Raw genomic sequence first — 20,082 nt, forward strand, 5'->3', positions numbered from 1 at the left:
CTTCAGGGACTCCTTCTGATACAGGACTTCCTTGTCTTGGTCCTGCTCCTCCAGGGAGGCAGATACTCTTTCATCCCTCTTGATGTCCAAGCACAGACAAATAATCTGTTATGTCAGAATGTGGAGAATATAGAAAGACCTGACAAGTATGTTTACTTTTCACAGAGACTGTTTTGCAGGTCTTTCTACAGCAAGCATGCATGCAGTGTATAGTGAAAAGAAGCAGTGAGATGAGATAAACTCTTCAATGAGAATACAATAGGTGAATCTTACCCAGAACATGTATTTCTCTTATGAAACATTTGATTTCTATAGAAGACAGTTTTAAAATATAAGTACAGCAACAAAAGTAAAAGATCTCCACTGTTGATAGCTGCTGCATCTCTTACATTCTAAACTTTTATGTCCATCAAGTTTTATGGTAAAAAGTTTCCTTATTGTATAAAAAGGTGATTTAAGTAGACTTTGTGTATCCTTTCTTTTAAACTGAATCAACCCATTATCACTTAGGAGGTGATTATGTTGCACTTAAATATTTGCTTCTAATACAGTTACTTAGCAAAATCAGTGGTAGATTGTGACCTCCTCATGTTTCACAAACAGCTTGCTGGGGAAATACAAAACCCCACAATCATGTTTTATCTTCAGTCTGTGTTAGGGAAGTCAACATGAGAATATAATTTACAGAATTATTTCTCATTTTTATGATACAGAAAGAACTATCCGTGTTCAAAACCAACCTCTGGTAAGTGTAGCAGACTTTCCTGATACATACTAATACTTAGTAGAAATTTCTATCATTCTTGAAAGTGATTTTCACTTATTCTTTTTATCTATGACATCACTACTTTACATTATATTGTATCTATACTGGAAAAACAAACAAACAAACAAACGAACAAACAAATAAACAAAACCCACACCAAACCACTCCATCACCTTTATATGTCTTAATATATGTTCAATTATCTTTCAGTTGTCCATAAAATGCTTCGTTTTATCCATGCTCAGGAGTATGCAGCCTTAGCTATTTTTTCTTCCCTAGTCTTTTAACTCTGGATTCTTGTCATTCACCCCATCTGTGAACTGGCTATCATTTTGTGCTGTGTATGAAATAAAACAGCTTCAGAGAAAGAGAGTGAGGATATCTCTTTGTGCCACTACCTCACCATGTTGGTTTGACTGCTTGTCAATGCTTGGAGTGAATGTCAGTCTCCTAAATCAAAGTAGAAATTTGAGTTTCTCACACACTTAAGTCTAATCAAATAAGCAATATTTTTCAGTTAATAAAAATACTGTATATTTGTTTTTAAATGCTGCAGGAAGCTTTTTCTTTTCCTTTCTTTTTCTCCCTAAGAATTCAGCAGAATAACTTGGAAGAATGTAGTCTTAATCTATCAAAGAAATGCATACTTCTCATTGCAAGGTGAATAGTGAATCCCTATAATTGTTATTATTCCTCATGCATTTTTAAAATTGTAAATGAAAAAATGTATTACTGTTCAACATATATTTTTAATATGTACATGTACTCCAAAAGTAATGAATATTAGAATGAATAAATAAAGCACGCTAATCACTATTCCTATGCAGAGGCCTCTACTGTATTTATTACCTAGACATAAATTATAATTACAGAAGAAAGCAACACAGAGATTTACATTTTATGCATGCCTCAGGTCACTTTTTAGCCTTGACATCCTCACTCCTCCTCTTCTACCTTCTTATGAAACTCCCGGCTCTTTGCTCGGAGCTTGTTGACCTGGGACTCTGCAATGTCAGCCCGCTCCTCAGCTTCCTCCAGCTCGTGCTGGATCTTGCGGAATTTGGAGAGGTTGACATTGGACAACTCCTCCTGTGTGGGGAGAAGGAGTTGTGAAAACAATAGGCAGCATGTGGACAACCAATATCTGTAAGCTGGGCAAACAAAAATTTAAAGAGCACAGCTGAGCAAGGAAAGTAGGTTCAAAACCAAGGTAAAAAGCTGCTCAGAGCATTAAGTGTGCCAGAAGAGAAAAGAGCATCGGCCTGTTGAAAAGGCCATGGCCACATAACACACAGCATGGTCTAGGCAGAGTGCAAGGCAGAGTGCTGAACAGACAGACTAGCAGGTGCTTCTGACTCCCAGTGCAGGGCAAGGAGGAAGAAACTGGAGGTGGGAAGTGAGTCTTAGAGAAAAATAGAGATAGGGAAGTGTAGTTTCTTCCCAAACCAGCAATTCTTATACATTCCCGTTGCCTTACAGCAGAAAAATCATCCAAAAAGTCAAGGTTTCAAAAAATTGGACAGAAGAAAGTACCAACAGAGAATTCTACCTCCACCATAAGGAAGACTGGCCTTGGTCAGAGTGGTACTTACAGCCTCCTCAGCTTGCCTCTTGTAGGATTTCACCTTCATTTGCAGCTTGTCCACCAGGTCCTGGAGCCTGAGATTATTCTTCCGGTCTTCCTCAGACTACAGAGAATGCAAAATAACAGAAAACTTTGTTTGCCTGTTTCTCTAGATTTCATAAATGTGAAACAGATGAAGTAACATTTCTCATGGAGCGTTACTGTCAAGAAAGACAGAATGCAGAATCCTGTTAACTGTGTCACTGAATAAGGTATAGAAATCCCTCCAGAAGAAAATGTGACAACTTCTTGACTTTCTGGAAGAAGAATGTGTCAACATAAAGAAGCTTCCTGCCTTACCTGGTAGGTCAGCTCCTTCACCCTCCTCTCGTACTTGCGCACGCCCTTCACGGCTTCAGCGCTGCGCTTCTGCTCAGCGTCAACCTCCGCTTCCAGCTCCCTCACCTGCAATGAGAAGCCCGGCTTTGGAGCTTCCGTGCTGCTTACTTACATGACACGTTCTCTCACGCACAACTCAAAGCCCTACGCACTCTGGCCTCCAGCTTCTGGATTTGCTTCTTGCCTCCCTTCAGTGCCAACTGCTCGGCCTCATCCAGACGGTGCTGCAGGTCCTTCACCGTCTGGTCCAGGTTCTTCTTCATCCTCTCCAGGTGGGCACTGGTGTCCTGCTCCTTCTTCAGCTCTTCGGCCATCATGGCTGCCTGAAGGGAGCAAAGGGTGAAAGCCATTTTGGGGTTGGAGACATTTTGGGGAGAACACATCCATCAGTAGCAGTGAAAGGAGCCCCCAGCTCACATCTGTGATGGCCTTCTTGGCCTTCTCTTCAGCATTGCGGGCTTCCTGGATCGTATCCTCCATTTCACCCTGAATTTGCACAATGTCTGTTTCCAGCTTCTTCTTGGTGTTGATCAAGCTGGTGTTCTGTTGAACAACAAATAATATCATCCAGTTAGTTACAAAACAAAACCCTTAGAAACTTTTAGAAACTTACTGTTTAATTTTAAACTTAGCATTGATATACCTATTATAACCATCCTCCTTCAAATGATGCATTTTGTCAGGTCATAGTCAGTGAGATAGCAGAGAGTGCTTAAAATTTTACGAAGCACATCTGACTCCTGTTAATGGAATCCTACTCATTTAGCCATAATCCAGTTCTTTGTACAAGGGTAATAACTCTGGTTCAGTTTAAGATTTTTATGGCAAGAGATTATTTAAGAAATTACACAGATGAACAATCTGGAAAAGGAAAAAGAAAACGGTCCTTGAGACTTTGAATCTCATGAATCTAACCTGAGTGTGGAGGAGCTGAACTCTCTCAGTCGCATCCATCAGTTCCTGCTCAGCCACCTTCCTCGACCGCTCCGTCTGCTCCAGGGCTGCCCGTAGCTCCTCAATTTCAGCCTGCAGCAGGTTTGCTCTGCGCTCCACCATGGCCACCTGCTCCTTCAGGTCCTCCTGTGTCCTGAGAGCATCGTCCAAGTGGATCTGGGTATCCTGGAATGAGAGACAAGACAGATTGTGTAGTGTATTTTACCTATTTTCTTATTTCCTATTTTCACATCAGTATAGAACAGGAAAATTTTGAGCTGTGTCAGATACCAGTTAGCACATGTTTAATTGTGCGATACCTTGAGCACTGCCTGCGTGTTTCTCAGGTTCTTTTGTGCCTCTGCAGCCACGCGGTTGGCATGGCTCAGCTGGATCTCCATTTCGTTCAGGTCTCCCTCCATCTTCTTCTTCAGCCGCAGGGCTTCGTTCCTGCTCCTGATCTCGGCGTCCAGGGTGCTCTGCATGGACTCCACAATTCTGAGGTGGTTTCTCTTCATCTGGTCAATCTCCTCATCTTTCTCTGCGATCTTCCTGTCAATCTCAGATTTCACCTGGTTGAGCTCAAGCTGGAGGCGCAGGATCTTCCCCTCTTCATGTTCCAAGGAGGCCTGGACAAGTCAGCAGGAACAGTGGCTCAAACTACTGCGTCCTTTCTAAGTAGTCTCTTATGCGGTACCTCGTGAAATCTGGGCTTGCTTTCCTGCCATGTCTGCAAATAACTACTCCCATACTTTCAGTCTGGACACCATTTCTTAGCACGTACCTCAGCTTCCTCCAGGGAGGCTTGCAGTTCAGATTTCTCCTGCTCAATCTGCTTCTTGACTTTCTCCAGCTCATGAATCGCCTTTCCTCCCTCTGCAATCTGCTCCGTGAGGTCGGAAATCTCCTCTGCAAGGAAGGGTGAGAAGTGGCACGGTCAGGCTCAGAGCTGAAGCGGAAGGGCCCAGCCACACCAAGGTGACAAGTATCTTTGCAGACCTGCAGGCGGTAGTGGTGGACAGGGAGAAAGCCCTGCCAGGAGCAGAGGGCCAGGCACTTACGCTGCAAGTTCTTGTTCTCCCGCTTCAGCGTTTCCAGGTGGTCCAAGGACTCCTCATAGGCATTCTTCATCTTAAAGAGCTCCGTGCTGAGAGAGCGAGACTCCTTCTGGGAGGCTTCCAGCTCAGCCTGAGTTTCCTCATACTTCTGCTTCCATTCTGCCAGGATCTGAAGAGAAACGGGGCGTCAGTATGCAGGTGGCAGTCGGGAGGACATGCTCTGCCCAGGAGCCCCGGGGCTGGACCCAAAGACCTTGTCAAAGTTCTTCTGCTTCTTATCCAGAGCTGCGCAGGCAGCATTAGATCGCTCCACGTCAATCATCAGGTCCTCCACTTCATTCTGCAGCCTCTGCTTTGTCTTTTCCAGGGAGGCACATTTGGCATTCACAGCCTCAACGTGTTCCTCTGCATCCTGCAGGCGCTGTGCCAGCTTCTTCCTGGCAGGAGATAAGCAGAGCTCCGGGTTAGAACGTAGAGCAGAGACAATTTTCACAAGAGGGCAGTTGGCCACCTTGGGGGCTTTGAGACTAGTGCTTTTCACAGTGTTCCAAGATTACAAGAAGCCTAAAGCATCTACCAAGACTTTTTCCTAGCACTTACTGGTTATTTGTCATGTCTCAGCATTTCTAGCCATAAAGGCTCCATTTGTCCTTCCAATCCACACTTTTTCCACACCAAACTCTTCCTTTCTCTCCCTCTCCTCCCTCTACCACAATGACACTATATCGCTGCCTTCATCCCACCCCTGTCCTAATGCACTCGAAGACGCTCCAATTTCCCTGACAGGCTCAGCCTTCTCCAGCCATTCCACATCCCGTGTCCCACGTACTTGGCCTCCTCCAGCTCCTCCGTGCGCTGGATAGCATCCGTCTCGTATTTGGTTCTCCACTGGGCCACCTCGCTGTTGGCCTTGGACAGGGCGCGCTGCAGCTCCCCCTTGGCTTCCTGCTCCTCCTCGTATTGTTCCCGCAGCAAGTCACAGTCGTGGCGAGCTGACTGCAAGGCGTGGGCCAGGGCGTTCTTGGCCTAGAAGAAAATTGTAGTGTGACAGTGAATGGAAATCTCCTGGGCAATGTCTTGTGTTGATTCACACTGGATTATTCTGCTGTGAGAATGATGGCAAGGTACTGAGTGAGAAAGGAAGATCTGGGTATCTACAGAAGAATTAATGGATAGACTGCAGGGAAGGGAGAGCAAAGCTAATATGAAAAGACTTTCACTGCCTTACCTAAGTGGTCATTTTCCCCCCTCTCATCTTGTTGATTCTGTGATTTGATGTGTTTCTGATAGAGCCTTCTCACCTTTATCTCTTCCTCTAGGTGCCTCTTGAGTTCCTCAATCTGTTGGGTGAAAGCCTGCTTGCCCCTTGACAGCTGAGAAATCAGAGCATCTTTCTCCTCCACCTGGCGTGAATATTCACCTAGGAAAGTTTGCAGATATACAAGACTTACTGCCATTGATGAAAGCATTGTGAACATTTAGGGCTGTGAAGCTTGATAGTAAGTAGACCCTGAAGAGGCTTATGATCCCATCTCATACATTTCTCATTGCAGGGGAGGCAAAGCATCTTGAACAGACCATGTGCCCAGAAGGGTCATTGTTTCATTAACTGTCTGACATTATTCATTTGCACAACAGATATTTTACTGCCTTACCTGATTCTGTCTGTAGACGAGCTCTCTGAGCACTGATATCATTGATCATGCGCTGATGCTCTTCCTCTTTTGTCTTAACCTCACTTAACTGATCTTCCAGTGCACGGCACATCTTCTCTAAGTTTGCCTGTGCGTCAACATACATAAGGGGATGGATTAATCATTAACACCTTAAAAACAGCAGGTGTAAAATGTTGCGTTGTATAGAATTCCACTGGTGTAGAAATGCCTATGAGGAATTTGTGTACCTTGGCTTTGGAGACAGACTCCATGTTACTGGCCAAGTCGTCAATCTCCATCTTCAGCTCACTCTTCTCCTTCTCCAGCTTCTGCTTCACGCGTTGCAGGTTGTCGATCTGCTCCCCAAGCTCAGCTGTGCTGTCCGCGTGCTTCTTCCGCAGGGCGGCAGCCGTGGCTTCGTGCTGCAGCGTGGCCTCTTCGAGGTCACGGCGCATCTTCTGAAATTCTGCCTCACGCTTCTTGTTCATCTCGACCTGAGCTGCTGTAGCCCCTCCTGCTTCTTCCAGGCGCTCGCTGATCTCCTCTAGCTCCCTCGAGAGGTCAGCCCGATGCTTCTCTGCTTTTGCCCGAGAGGTTCGCTCTGCCTCAATTTCCTCCTCCAGTTCCTCGATACGAGCCTGGGGAACATTAGGGACCCTTCACACCCATGCCCTCCTCCTTCCTGACCTCAGACTGGTGAGAGGGGGCCAGGGACAGAGGCTTGCCTGCAGCTCCTTGATCTTCTTCTGTAACTGCATGCCCAGGGCTTGCTCATCCTCAGTTTTGCTCTGGATCTGGCTGATTTCAAAGTCTTTCCTGTGGGCAAAGCAAACCGTGTCAGAGCTCAAAGAGAAAAGACAAGTGCACCAGCCCAGCACTCAGGTGCCCCACAGCCACACTTACTTCTTCAGTTTCTCATCCAGCTGCTGCTTATCATTTTCCAAGTCCATTATGGTGTCATGGGCCAGCTTCAGGTCTCCTTCGAGTTTCCTCTTGGCTCTCTCGAGGTCCATGCGCAGTTTCTTCTCTTGCTCCAAGGACCCTTCCAGCTAAAACAAACAGGACCATCATTGCTCCATCAGTCAGGTTTAACTCTATTACCTGTCCTGGTTTTGCTGTACACCTCTGTGCTTACGTCATCCACTTGCTGCTCCAGCTTGGTCTTAGCTTTGGTCAGCGTATTGACTTTGTCCTCTTCTGCCTGCAGGTCATCCAGTGTCTGCTGATGGGCCTCTTGGAGGGCTTTCTTCTCTTTTGTCAGCTTGGCAATGGTCTCGTCCAGGGCTGCCATCTCCTCTGTCAGGTTTTTCACCTTTGAACAGAGCAAGTGTAAACAGAGGCAGTAGATACAGAAGTCCTGTAACAGCACAGAGGTCCTTTCTGGAGCTTGAGTGACATCTTCTGCCTCATACCTTGTTTTCAGTGGCATGTTTTTCCTTCTCAACCTTGGCCAGTGTTAACTCAAGGTCATCAATATCTTTCTTCAGCTCTGAGCATTCATCCTCCAGTTTTCTCTTCTTGGCTGTCAGCTCGGCATTAATTTCCTCCTCATCCTCAGCCCTTTCAGTCACCTCTTTAACTTTGGCTTCCAGCTGGATTTTGGTTTTGATGAGCTGGTCACATCTTTCCTCAGCATCAGCCAAAGCATCAGCTTCCTGTTAGAGGAACATAGTTTTGTAGTTAATGTCAAGTTTTAGCACCTACTGATGAAAAACTGAACATGGAAATATCTTTTCATATATTGTGGGAAATTATTTTTGCACAGCGTCTTAAATAAGATTATGTTTTTATTAAAGTTATTTTTTTTTACTAAGTATTCTCTCTGTATTTATAGATATCTATCTAAAACTACTTTTTCTACTAAGGATTTTTATTACTTGTATGTAATTGTACACAGATTTTTTTTTTTGTTTTATCTCTGTAAAAGCTTTTTTTGACAAGGCTCACTTAAAATTTGTCTTCTTCATTCCAGATAAATTGGTATGTAATCTAGATGCAATTGGTTGTTTTCATTTGAACCTGACTTTATTTTGAAGCTGCGAAGTAGACACTTAAAGACAAGAAAGCATTGTGTAAATGTTGCCAAAACTTTTAATCTTCCAAAGGACATTGGAGACACACTTGGGGCTGAAAGTTAAGATGTAGAGGGGATTTATGTCCTCCTGGAGTAGGAGGATAGGTGAGTTATTGTCTATCATAAGAAATTACATAAGGTTGTTTTATGATAGGTGATTAAAACCAAAGTACTCAACTGAAATTGCTCTCCAGACTCTGTTAAATGTATATGCTAAATATCTAATGACTACAGTTGGACTTTATAGTGTGAGCTTGCATGAAGAAACATACCTGTAGGCATAGAGACTTAAAAAGTAATTCCCAAGTTAGAATCTCATATTATAATGTTGACACAGAGTGGTATGAATTTTACCTTTAGTAATTCAGATTAAGATATTTTCTAAGGTAAATTACCATGCAGTGTAATTGTTCCATACTATGAGAGAGTATTTAGACATTGCTTATTTTTCCCTGGAAGAAATATATTAATTGTTCTTACAGCCTGCACTTGAAGCTGCAGATCATTCTTCTCCTGCACCAGTTTCACCATTTTCTCCTCCAGCTCCTTCCTCTTTGCCTCAGACTTTGCAAGCTCTTCCTTGGTTTTCTCAAACTCCTCCTTCATGTTGGCCATCTCCTTCTCAGATTCTGCACTCTTCAGCAAGGGCTTGATCTTGAAGAACAGCTTCATCCAGGGCCAGTGCTTCACGTTCATGAATGCACGAATGTTGTACTGGATGCAGAAGATGGACTCCCTGAAGCATAATTAAAATGTACGTTGAATATTTGCAGTATGATGGGTGCCAACATTTTCTCCCAAGTACAGTGACTTTAACTGAAGGTGAGGAATGTCTACCTCCTCTGCACCATTCTCTGGTATTCGACTCTCATCAGGAAGCCCCTGCACCTGGCCTGGGTGCGAGTGATGAGCTGTGCCAGCTTCTCATCCCTCATCTCCTCCAGGAGTCCCAGCAGCCCAGCTTTGAAGAACACCTTGAGAAAGGGGATGTTGCAGCACATCACTGTCGCATAGAGCAAAGCACTGACACGCAGTGAGTGAGTCAAGCAGGGTTTGTACCTTGGTGTGGCCAAATTTGTACTGGGTGTGGTCCACATCGATTGACCCAAGAAGCTTCTCAGAAGCCTTCTTGCTATCAATGAACTGTCCCTCTGGGATGGCACTGGCATTTAGCACCTTGTATCTGTGGAATGAGAGGAAATACAAATGAAATCAATCTCAAGTCATAAAGTCATTGGAATTGACATAAGCCTTTGCAACAGAATGAGGCTGAGGAAGTTGGAATTTCATCCCTTGTTTAGATATACAGTTATAATGAAATCCTAATCTGATAACAAAATTCAGGAAACTCTTACTCTCTTTTGGTGATCAGTCATAGATTAAAAGAGGACACTGGTCTCCAGCCATTTCAGTCTGATACCTTTTTCACTTAAACTATGTTGCAGAAAATGACTAGAGAGGAACACTGCCACTATGTGTATAGGAGGAAAGCATCTTCCCCTGAAACTTGTAGCTGATACAATGGTAGAAGTACTCTGTCTGAGTTTGTAACTTTTGTCTGAAAACATGTTGCATCCACATCCTTATCTGCATTTTAATCACTGGCTTGTGTAGCTGTACTTTACTTCCATTTCTGAGACACTGTCAAAGTTCGGTTCTGAGATGAACAACAATCAGTGAGGACACCTGACTTATCTCTTAATTTCTCAACAATTTCTGCTTTGCTAGCCATACATGCTGCCCTTGGTTATACATTCCAGAATTTCCACCTTCTTTCAATTATAATCAGATAGAGTTGGCACTAAAAATAACCAGAAATGTTAAAACATTTAAGATGGACAGCTTATTCTGTAATGACAGAATGATGATCAGGAAGGAGACTGACCTCTGTTTGAAGTCTGCATAGAGGATTCTGCTGGGGAATCCTTTCCTGCAAATTCTGATGCCTTCCAGTACACCATTACAGCGCAGCTGGTGTAGCACCAGTTCATGTTCCATGGCACCTAAGCAAGTAAGACAATTATTTCATTCTTCATGATAAAGCATAGAGAATAATGACTATATCACACTATCATTTCTCTGTATTTGAGGGTCTTACCAGGTGTTTTTGTTTCATTAGGTATGATACAACGCACAAAATGAGGGTGAGTGCTCCGTAGATTGGTCATCAGCTTGTTTAGGTTCTCCTGTGTGTTCATGAGCAAAGGTTTTTCATTAAAAATTGGTACCTCTGCAGTTATACTGTCAGATGTGAGAAAAGTGTTGGAAAGCAATAATGGATTTATCATTCCCACCTATAGCCATCCTAATTTGAGTTTTCTTCTGCCTTTCAGTCTTGAGCATAAAAATCAGAAAACTATGTAATATGTTTTCATGAGACTGAGGGATACATCCACTCACACAGAACACCTATGGAGAATGGTGACCAGAAGTTCGTAGCAAAGGGCATAGAGTGAAAAATGATTCTTTGTAATTACCAGATTCTCACTCTATGGAATATATTGACTATTGATGGGAACAGAGACAGAACCAAAAATAGGACAAAAAAGAAGAGGGACAAGGACTAAGTCTGCAGAGAAAACTGGGAAAGGGAAACTTAATGGCATTAGGTGCCACTTGTGAAGATATACTTGACAAAGGTTGAATGGGGAAGACAAGAAAGACTCCTTGTTCAGTGAGAATGGGGTCACAACTCATAGAGAAAAGGCATGAGTAGCAGGTCCTACAGCACCACTTAGAATTGTTTTTAAAAGTATGCCCTCAAACTATCTCCAATTTTAACAATCACTTTCAGGTCCTAACAGTTCTCATTTTAGCCTGGGTTTGGAGCAGGGGCAAAGCTGCCTAGACAAATATATCTTTCATACTGTGAAAAACTGGTCAGTACGCCAGATAGTAACTAGCTGCCACAGATGCTGAAACAAGAGTTTTTCCATCTGCCTTAAAGTCTGTTCATTGGTGGAAACGTAACTGGCCTTGAATTTTCCCCATTGCCTTGTCCTCATATGTATAATTATGTGCAAACAATTACATCTTATGTATTACTACGTGCAAATGCACATACATTTGTATGTGCTGGTCCAGACTTGAGATTCCCTGAGGCAGATAGCCAGATCCACCATTTTCATCCCAAGGCAAAGGGAAAGGGGGAAGAGCTTAATCCTACCAAATAGTGTACACGGGTAACAGAAACTGTAGCTTGACCTAAGTACTTTTTCCAACTCAAAGAAAGGCTAGATCAAGATGTATCTTCCTCAACTGACTTCATCTGAATGGCAGTGAGCTCCTTTAAGAATAAATGAAGAGATGTTCTTGATGCAGAATAACATTAATAGGTGTAGGAAAATAGCATTGTTGGAATTAGTGTGAGGTCTTACAATCCCCTACAGAAAATAAAAAAATGAAAAAAAAAAAAAAAAAAGAGGAAAAAAATAGAGAGAATGACTTCTCCACTTACCCTGAAAAGAGCTGATACAGTCTGGAAAGAAGAACCCTTCTTTTTCCCTCCCTTCTTGCCACCACCACCACCACTCTCTGAAAAACACCAAACAAAGATGGTTTTAAAACTCTGATTTGAAAATTTTTTCTTTATGAGACTGCAAGAAGCTTCATCCTAGGAATTGAATTTAGGATGAAGTAGGAAACAGGGTCAACAATCAAGCTAAAGGAACAAAGGACCAAAGTTGGGTGATAATACAAGGGATTATCATGGATGAGTGGGAGGATTGAAATACATTTGATCTTTTCCTTTATTAATAAACTCAAGCCATGGGAGTCTCTGCACCACGTGCAGTTTCTTCAGAACAGTCTAGCTAATATTTATGGCTCTGGTAGAGTAATTAAATAAAAAATGAAAATATGAATCTCACACAACTGACCTGCCTCTCCTCCAGTAGAAGCAAAGAGCAAGGCCAGGGTCTTCATTGATGATTTCTGGTACAGCCCCACAACAGTTTCATTCAGGGGGTCTTTGTTCTTGTCAAGCCAACCAGAGATGTTGTAGTCCACTGTGCCAGCATAGTGCACCAGGGAGAAGTGGGCCTCAGCCTTGCCTTTGGCAGGCTTGGGCTTCTGGAAGTTGTTGGACTTGCCCAGATGCTGGTCATAGAGCTTGTTCTTGAAAGAGGTGTCAGTTGCCTTGGGGAACATGCACTCCTCTTCCAGGATGGAGAAGATGCCCATGGGCTGGGAGAAGCAGAAGGAAGGAGGAAAAGGTGGAAAGGCAGTAAGACTCACAGATAAAGAAATAGCTTCCTGACTGGGACAATATTAATGCTCTCAGGGGCCGTTCTGCTCAGCAGAGCAAATTGTAAAATAATCTAAACATGTGTATTTACAATAGCACACTTGCCCTTCCAAGCTACATCTTAATAAATATTTATACATCTAAATACATAGTAATAAATATTATTAATAAAGGAAAAATTAATGCATTTCTGAAAATACTAGACACTGTTAATTACACAAATACCTTCTCAATGAGCTCAATGCAGGCAGCCAGGTCCATCCCAAAGTCAATGAACTCCCATTCAATTCCCTCCTTCTTGTACTCCTCCTGCTCCAGCACGAACATGTGGTGGTTGAAGAACTGTTGCAGTTTCTCATTGGTGAAGTTGATGCACAGCTGCTCCAGGCTGTTGAACTGCACAGTTGCAAATAGAGATTACTATTAATGTAAACTTAGAAAGCTAGGGGTAAAGAACAGTACCAAATTACAGGAGGATCTGTGAGTGTTCCTTCTTTGCTCAGCCAGGAGTTTGGAACTTCTCTCAATGTGTCTCTTATGTCAAGCTAAACTTTATCCATATGCTTATGATCCCCAGAAGCTTAGGCCACTTTAATATTTCAGACTTGCCAGTTTTGATATGTACTATGATAGACTGAGCTAACTCAGTTATGGAAAGTCCACAGTGCAACACTTTATCTAACATCTCCAAATGTTGATTTCAAAGCATGTCCCAAGCTTTCTAAGCACAAATTGTGTCTATGGAACTGGTATCTCTGCAGCAGAATCCAAATGCCATGTTAGTCTACTGTTTGTAACCAGTAAAAAAAATGCATTAATGTATTTCCACTGGCATATGTGCAACACAAAAATCTATTCCCAATAAAAAACCTGTGGGAATACTGATGCTTTTGATGCAATCTGAAAGGATCAAATCACTTCTATAAAAAAAAAAAAAAAAAGGCATCCTTCCTTCTTAAGTGCTTTGGCACACAATAGAGTTACTTCTAAAAGCATGGTAATAAAGCATTGTTCTTACATCAAAGATCTCAAAGCCAGCAATGTCCAGGACACCAATGAAGTACTGTCTGGGCTGCTTCGTATCCAGCTGCTGGTTGATGCGAATAACCATCCACAAGAACATCTTCTCAAACACAGCTTTTGCCAGAGCACCCACTGAATTATATACCTAAAATAAAAGCCAGAAGTTTTGTAGTTATCATATAGAGCAAAAGAGGAAGTCCAGAGGATTTGTCAATAGACCAGGGATTTCTGTTACCTGCTGCACGGTTTGACCCTTGGTCACATATTCATTCCCAACCTTGACTCGGGGGTAGCAGAGGGCCTTGAGCAGGTCTGCTGAGTTCAGACCCATCAGATAGGCAGCCTTGTCAGCAACTAAAGATAAAAAAAATCAGTTGTTAAGGTCCCAACAGACATCAGCGTTAGTTTAAAACAAGTGCTAAATGGTAATTCTAGTAAAGATAAAATTAGTAGTTAAAATAAAAATGTAATGTATTTGTAGTTCACCATAAGCAATATTCCCCAGTAATTATGGGGGACTTGTACTGGCTGGTTTTTATTAACCTGTTCTTAAGTTATTGTAAATTTTAAATGAAAACTCAGTTTAGAGACATTTAGGTGTGCATAATAAATAATATATGCTGAATAATAATAAATAAATGCTGAAAAGGAAAAAGGAAAGACAGGTCTGGGATGATGATCAGGTTGCAGACAATCGCAGATCCTCTCAGAAGAAAATGAAGTGCAATTTGGTTCAGTGATTTGTGGTAGGGTAACTTTAAAGACATAATAATCAAGACAGACATAATAATCAAGACAGCATAATGAATAAGTGTCAATTATGCCATTAAATATCTACAGCTAAACATATGAGATGAAGGGCTATTTCCAGAAGTGCAACCTCAAACAAAAACTTTGGCATTTTACCTTGTGCTATTGCTTTTACTACTGAAATCAAACTCTGCAAACAGGCACATCATGTAAAATGATTTGTTCAAGACTGTTTGTATAATTCATATGAAATCATGATAAAAATGTACAGCAGATTTCTGCATGAATTTTGCACATGATCTTGAAATCGTGTCAGGCTATATTTAGGCTAGAAATTGGGGAAAAATTTCCAATGAGTAACAATAGTGAAGTATTGAACTAGATTGCATGTTTTTTCTCAATGTTTTCCGAAGTAGATAAAGAAAGATTGCACAGTAAATGGAGTCCACAGGAAGTGGAGATGTCCTATCCAACCTTTAGGAGCAAATAAAAGCAGCAAAATAAAAAATGACTTTGCCACATTGAGAAATTTGTTCACAGGTTCAGAGTGATCCTCATGAGAAGATTACAGTGTCTATGCAAAAGAAATTTCAATGAAATCCCTGCTCGAAATGTTTCCAAGATTTGGTTGGCAAAATAGCATGACTAAGGAAAAGTTACAGCTGTTATTTGTAGCCTGTTCTACTGTTACTATTCATCATTATCAGATTCGTTGCTACTGTAATCCTTGCAGTCATTTTCAGTTATGTGTCAACTTTCCTAAAAGAAGACCCAAACCACACACACGTTAAAAAAAAAAACAAAACTCAAGAAAAAAAACCCTTAATGGTGTGTGTTTATGATGTATACAAATAACTGTAGCTTCATAGAAATGCTTCCATGAACTTTTAGAGGAATGCACGTTTGAACAATTCTAGGTAAAGCAAATGTTATAGACGTATCTTAGACGCCTGTCTTTCAAACAGAAGTCCTGGAGACTTGCTGAGATGCTGCAGAAAATGTAGAACGTATGATCCACAGCCGCAGTACTAACTGATGTTCGTTTTCAACCCCCCCATGTAAAAAGAAGCGGCACAATGCTCTCAGTTCAGGCACTGTGAGTTGTCTCCAGGAGACAGGTTTTGAAGCGGAGCAGCTTCAGGATCCTGGCTTCTTGTCACCTGGAAACAATGCCATTCGGAAGTGACTACGGTGATGGTAAATGATAGTAGCTCCCTATGAGCAGAGTGGCTCCCAGTTCTGTGCCAGGCCTGGGAAGCTGCCATTCAGTACAGCAGCAAAGCCTGCTTTTCTCTGGCCTGGCTCCCGCTGTGGCAGCCAATGGAACGTGCTTTAGGATTTGCTGGGCCTTATACTTCAAAATATAGTTTCAAAGTAATCTGCCTCCTCCACTGAGTTGTGTTCTTCCAGCAAAGTCCCCCGGCCAGGACACGCTTCTCTTCTCCAATACTAGCATCTGGGGGAATGGGCAGGCTGAGCCAATGGTTCTGACCCTGAATCACTGTCTGTATTAGTGCGCGTCCCGGCACGTAGTGAGCTCTGGTATATATTGTGCTGGTACCTTCTGTGCCATCGGGCTCTGCCTGCTCCTCCCGCTGCTTCTGCTTGAACTTCAGGTTCCCGTAGTGCATGACAGCCCCCGTCAGCTTGTAAATGGCCGTTTTCTCATCAGCAGTGAAGCCCAGGATGTCAATGGCACTCTAGCAAAAGAATTATTAGAGTAAGTACCATGCCTGTTAAAGGTCAGAGTCCTCCCAATAAAACTTCTGTGCGTTACTTACATCTGTGGCCATCAGCTCTTCCTGGTCGTTAATGCTGGGAACCGTGATCTCACCTTGACTCACATACTGATAATCATACGGGTTGGTGGTGATCAGTAACATCTCTGGAAGGAAGGACAGAACACATGCAGGTCAAATGTATTTGGCATGTAAAGGAGTTAAATGTTGTTCCATGACCTTTGCCTGGAGGCATGAGTGATCCTTCCTACCAATTAGCTCTGGCTTCTTGTTGGACATGATCTGATAGAATATGTGGTAGCTTCTTTCTGCCTTGAGCTGGAAAGTGACTCTGGACTTCTCCAGCAGATCTGGCAAAGAGGGTAGGACAGAGTTAGCACAAGAACTGAGGGGGACTGGAAGGAAAGGGATCAGGCCAGAAGGGTCACTTACAAGTTTCAATGTCAGCAGAAGCCAGTTTCCCTGTGGCACCAAAATGGATTCTGATGAATTTACCCTGAAAAAAGCACAAAAGTCAGTTGAGATCTATTTTACCAGTCCTGGCTGCAAGAATATTTGAGTCAGTGTGCTGATGCAGAAAAAGTAATTTGGACCCAGGCAACAACTTACAAAGCGGGAGGAGTTGTCGTTCCTCACTGTCTTGGCATTTCCAAAGGCCTCCAGCAGTGGGTTGGCACTGATGATTTGATCCTCAAGTGTCCCCTAAAATAGAAATCTTATTGTCATGATACAGCTCATCGATAAATCCGATGGATGCAGGTTCCTACCCCTAGGATCTCACCTGCATTTTGCCGGCCTGCTGCTCCTCCTTCTTCTTATCTCCACTCGCTGCAATTGTTGCAAAGTACTGGATGACACGCTTTGTGTTCACAGTCTTCCCGGCACCGGATTCTCCGCTGTGAAACCGAAGAGAGAAGCAGAGAGCGTGTGGTCAGGCGGGAGGTCCCCCAGCACCGGGCAGCCCCACAGGGACCCGAGAAGGGATCTACATACGTGATCAGGATCGACTGGTTCTCACGATCTGTGAAAGAGGCAGAAACAGATAGACTTTGTAAATGAAGAACAGAAAAACACTGAAAAATAGTACAGTAAATGGAAGTTATGAGAAGAAAAAATTATGTATTTTTTTTCCTTTATTTTCTCCTTTTTTTTTTTTTAAATTTCAATTACTTATAAAACAATTTGTACTACATTCTTACCTCTAAACATATCCACAACATTCTTGCCTCTAAGTTAGAGAGATATGTATTTGATGGGTGTAGTGTTACATGGATAAGGAATTGCCTGGGTTGCCACATCCAAAGAGTTGTAGTCAAAGGGTCAATGTCCAATTGGTTATTGAGTGGTGTTGCTCAGGTCTTTGTATTGGGACCAGTACTACTTAATACCTCTATTAATGATATACATTTTTGGATTGAGTGTACCCTCAGCAAGTTTGCAAATGACACCAAGCTGACTGGTGCAGCTGATACACTGGTAGGAAGGTACAACATCCAGAGGTACCTTAAGAGTCTTGAGGAATGGGCCCCTGTAAAAAGCATGAGGTTCAACAGGGCCAAGTGCAATGTCCTGCACCTGGGTTGGGGCAATGCCCAATATCAGTCTAGACTGGGGGATGACTGTCTTGAGAGCAGCCCTGCAGAGAAGGTCTTGAGTGTACTCGTGGATGTCAAATTGGATATGAGCTGGCAATGTGTGCGTGCAGCCCAGAAACCCAACCACATCCTCAGTACATCAGAAGGGTTGAGGGAAGTGATTCTGTTCCTCTACTCCACTCTTGTGAGACCCTACCCTGAGCACTACATCCAGCTCTGGGGTCTCCAGTAAAATAAAGACATGGACCTGTTAGAGCGAGTCCAGAGGAGGGCCATGAAAATTATCTGAGGACTGGAACACCTCCTCTATGAAGAAAGGTGAGAGTGCTGGGGTTATTCAGCCCAAAGAAGGCTTCAGGAACAACTTATTGAGGCCTTCTGATACTTAAAGGGAGCTTGTAAGAAAAAACAGAGGAAGACTTTTTAGCAGGACCTGTAGTGACAGGACAAGGGGCAACAGTTTTAAACTGAAAAAGAGTAGATTTAGATTGGATATAAAGAGAAATGTTTTATGATGAGGGTGATGAGCCACTGGAACAGGTTGCCTAAAAAAGTTGTGGATGTCCCATCATTAGAAGTGCTCCGGGTCAGGTTGCACAGAGCTTTGTGCAACCTAATCTAGTGGAAGATGTCCCTCCCAATGCCAAAGGAAAGTACTACATGTTTTTTAAAGGTGCCTTCCAGCCCAAACTGTTCTATGATTCTAAGATTCAATAATGCTTTTCCATGAATAATGAAAACCCTTAAAGGGACATGTGTTTCTTCCATACTGGACTCTATGGTCTTTTTTTTCCTGCATACAGTAAATTGTTTCTGGTTTTGTTTTTTAATTTTCTCCTACACAGACTGTATTTAGAGCAGTAGAGAAAGGGAGAGGAAGGACCCATGATCAAGGAATCCTGAGCATGGCTAATAGTTCTGAACCCAATAGCATGGAGAAAAAAAGGAATGAAAAGTAGAAAGCAAAATGAGAAGCAATATATAGTTCCATTTCATTTCTTCATGTCATGGTATTATCAAGACAAATCTGAATATCTGTGTTATTGATGATTCCTGTAGCCATTTAGTGAATTGACATCACATCATTAGACAGAATTTTCACATCACATATGAATCTCATACCCTGATACCTTTCAGTATGTCATTACATTTGGCTTATTGTTTTTCCTAACACACTAACTATACTTACTTTTTAGAAACACAGATGTGAAAAAATCCCATTTAAATTAGTAGCGATTAATTGCATGACTGAAATAAAAATCCAATGATGTGTTAAGAAAATATTAGCATATTTATCAGGAAAAATTTGTGATTACTTTTAAAATGTCTTTTTGATAGAAACGCTCTGAGACCAACTCACCAGTCAGCATGAACTGGTAGGCATTGTCAGAGATGGAGAAGATGTGTGGAGGGGCCTCCTGGCGCTTCTTGCCTCGGTAGGCCAACACCACCTCCGGGTTGTACACTGGCAGCCACTTGTAGGGGTTGACAGTGACGCAGAAGAGACCCGAGTAGGTCTGTGAGGAAGGGAGACAGCACGTTGGCTTCCACCTACCCTGGCAGAGCAGTTCCTCCTCGCTGCCCAGAGGAAGACTGCTGCTGGTACTTACGTAGATCATCCAGGCTGCGTAACGCTCTTTGAGGTTGTACAGCACAGCGGGTTCGTGGAGGTGGGTCATCATGGCCATGTCCTCGATTTTATCGTACTTGGGAGGGTTCATGGAGAAGATCTGATCATCCTTCACGGTCAGGGTCTGCCAAAGAAAAGAAAGACATGTATTTGCTATTTAAAAGTCTGCAGCAGGATTAAATTGTATTCTCAAGCTTTGTATTATTTTACTCACTTCTCCACCTTCAGTCTTGACAGTGACCTTTCCTGATTCTTTGCTCTGGATTGTGCTTTTCACATAGGATTCCTTAGGATGGGTCACAAAGACGGCTGTCTTGGCATCGAAAGGCTTGTTCTGGGCCTCGATTCTCTCCTTTTCTGACTTTCGGAGGTAGGGAGCTGCCTCCCCAAAGATGGCCATCTCAGAGTCTGACGACATGGCTGCAGTTTACTGCATGCAGCACGACACAAGACTGAAGTGGAGAGACATACTGGTGTTGAGTGATGGAAGAAATGTCTTTGTACCACACACCTGACTCTTTGTAGCGTTCTGCTCTGCCTATTCTTATGGTTTCCTTTGCTGTCTTGACTGCTTTTCACCCTAGATATCCTTTAATTTATTTAGATCCTGAAGAGGATTGGTGTCTTTAGTTTAGCTTATTTTAAATTTC

At 42.7% G+C, this 20,082-nt stretch overlaps 1 protein-coding gene across 1 annotated transcript; it reads right to left on the bottom strand.

Annotated features, from left to right (window-relative positions):
* Window positions 1-1,702: 1,702 nt before the first annotated feature.
* On the bottom strand, window positions 1,703-19,850 carry LOC141967808 (myosin-1B-like). The gene is made up of 38 exons (XM_074921957.1): window positions 19,647-19,850; window positions 19,413-19,556; window positions 19,163-19,319; window positions 17,201-17,228; window positions 16,989-17,103; window positions 16,817-16,909; window positions 16,640-16,703; window positions 16,459-16,557; window positions 16,250-16,353; window positions 16,030-16,168; window positions 13,954-14,072; window positions 13,714-13,863; window positions 12,921-13,091; window positions 12,328-12,634; window positions 11,907-11,983; window positions 10,548-10,635; window positions 10,335-10,452; window positions 9,509-9,632; window positions 9,287-9,423; window positions 8,930-9,185; window positions 7,788-8,030; window positions 7,511-7,687; window positions 7,279-7,424; window positions 7,101-7,191; window positions 6,624-7,013; window positions 6,376-6,502; window positions 6,022-6,140; window positions 5,550-5,746; window positions 4,974-5,157; window positions 4,724-4,889; window positions 4,447-4,571; window positions 3,983-4,291; window positions 3,645-3,848; window positions 3,147-3,272; window positions 2,882-3,052; window positions 2,691-2,795; window positions 2,359-2,454; window positions 1,703-1,855 (listed from the first exon to the last, which is right to left on the bottom strand). The coding sequence occupies exons 1-38, from the start codon at window positions 19,848-19,850 to the stop codon at window positions 1,703-1,705; spliced, it is 5,823 nt and encodes a 1,940-aa protein (XP_074778058.1).
* Between the last annotated feature and the right edge of the window lie 232 nt (window positions 19,851-20,082).

Source organism: Athene noctua, chromosome 18, assembly GCF_965140245.1.
Source record: "Athene noctua chromosome 18, bAthNoc1.hap1.1, whole genome shotgun sequence".
In the NCBI taxonomy this organism is placed as follows: Eukaryota; Metazoa; Chordata; class Aves; order Strigiformes; family Strigidae; genus Athene; species Athene noctua.

Excerpts from the sequence above, each read along its gene's own strand:
- LOC141967808 (XM_074921957.1), bottom strand. The coding sequence starts at position 19,850 with ATGTCGTCAGACTCTGAGATGGCCATCTTTGGGGAGGCAGCTCCCTAC. Across the intron at positions 6,503-6,623 it reads AGTCTGTCTCCAAAGCCAAG|GCAAACTTAGAGAAGATGTG; the intron begins GTACACAAATTC and ends GTTGACGCACAG. Across the intron at positions 5,747-6,021 it reads ACCTAGAGGAAGAGATAAAG|GCCAAGAACGCCCTGGCCCA; the intron begins GTGAGAAGGCTC and ends ATTTTCTTCTAG.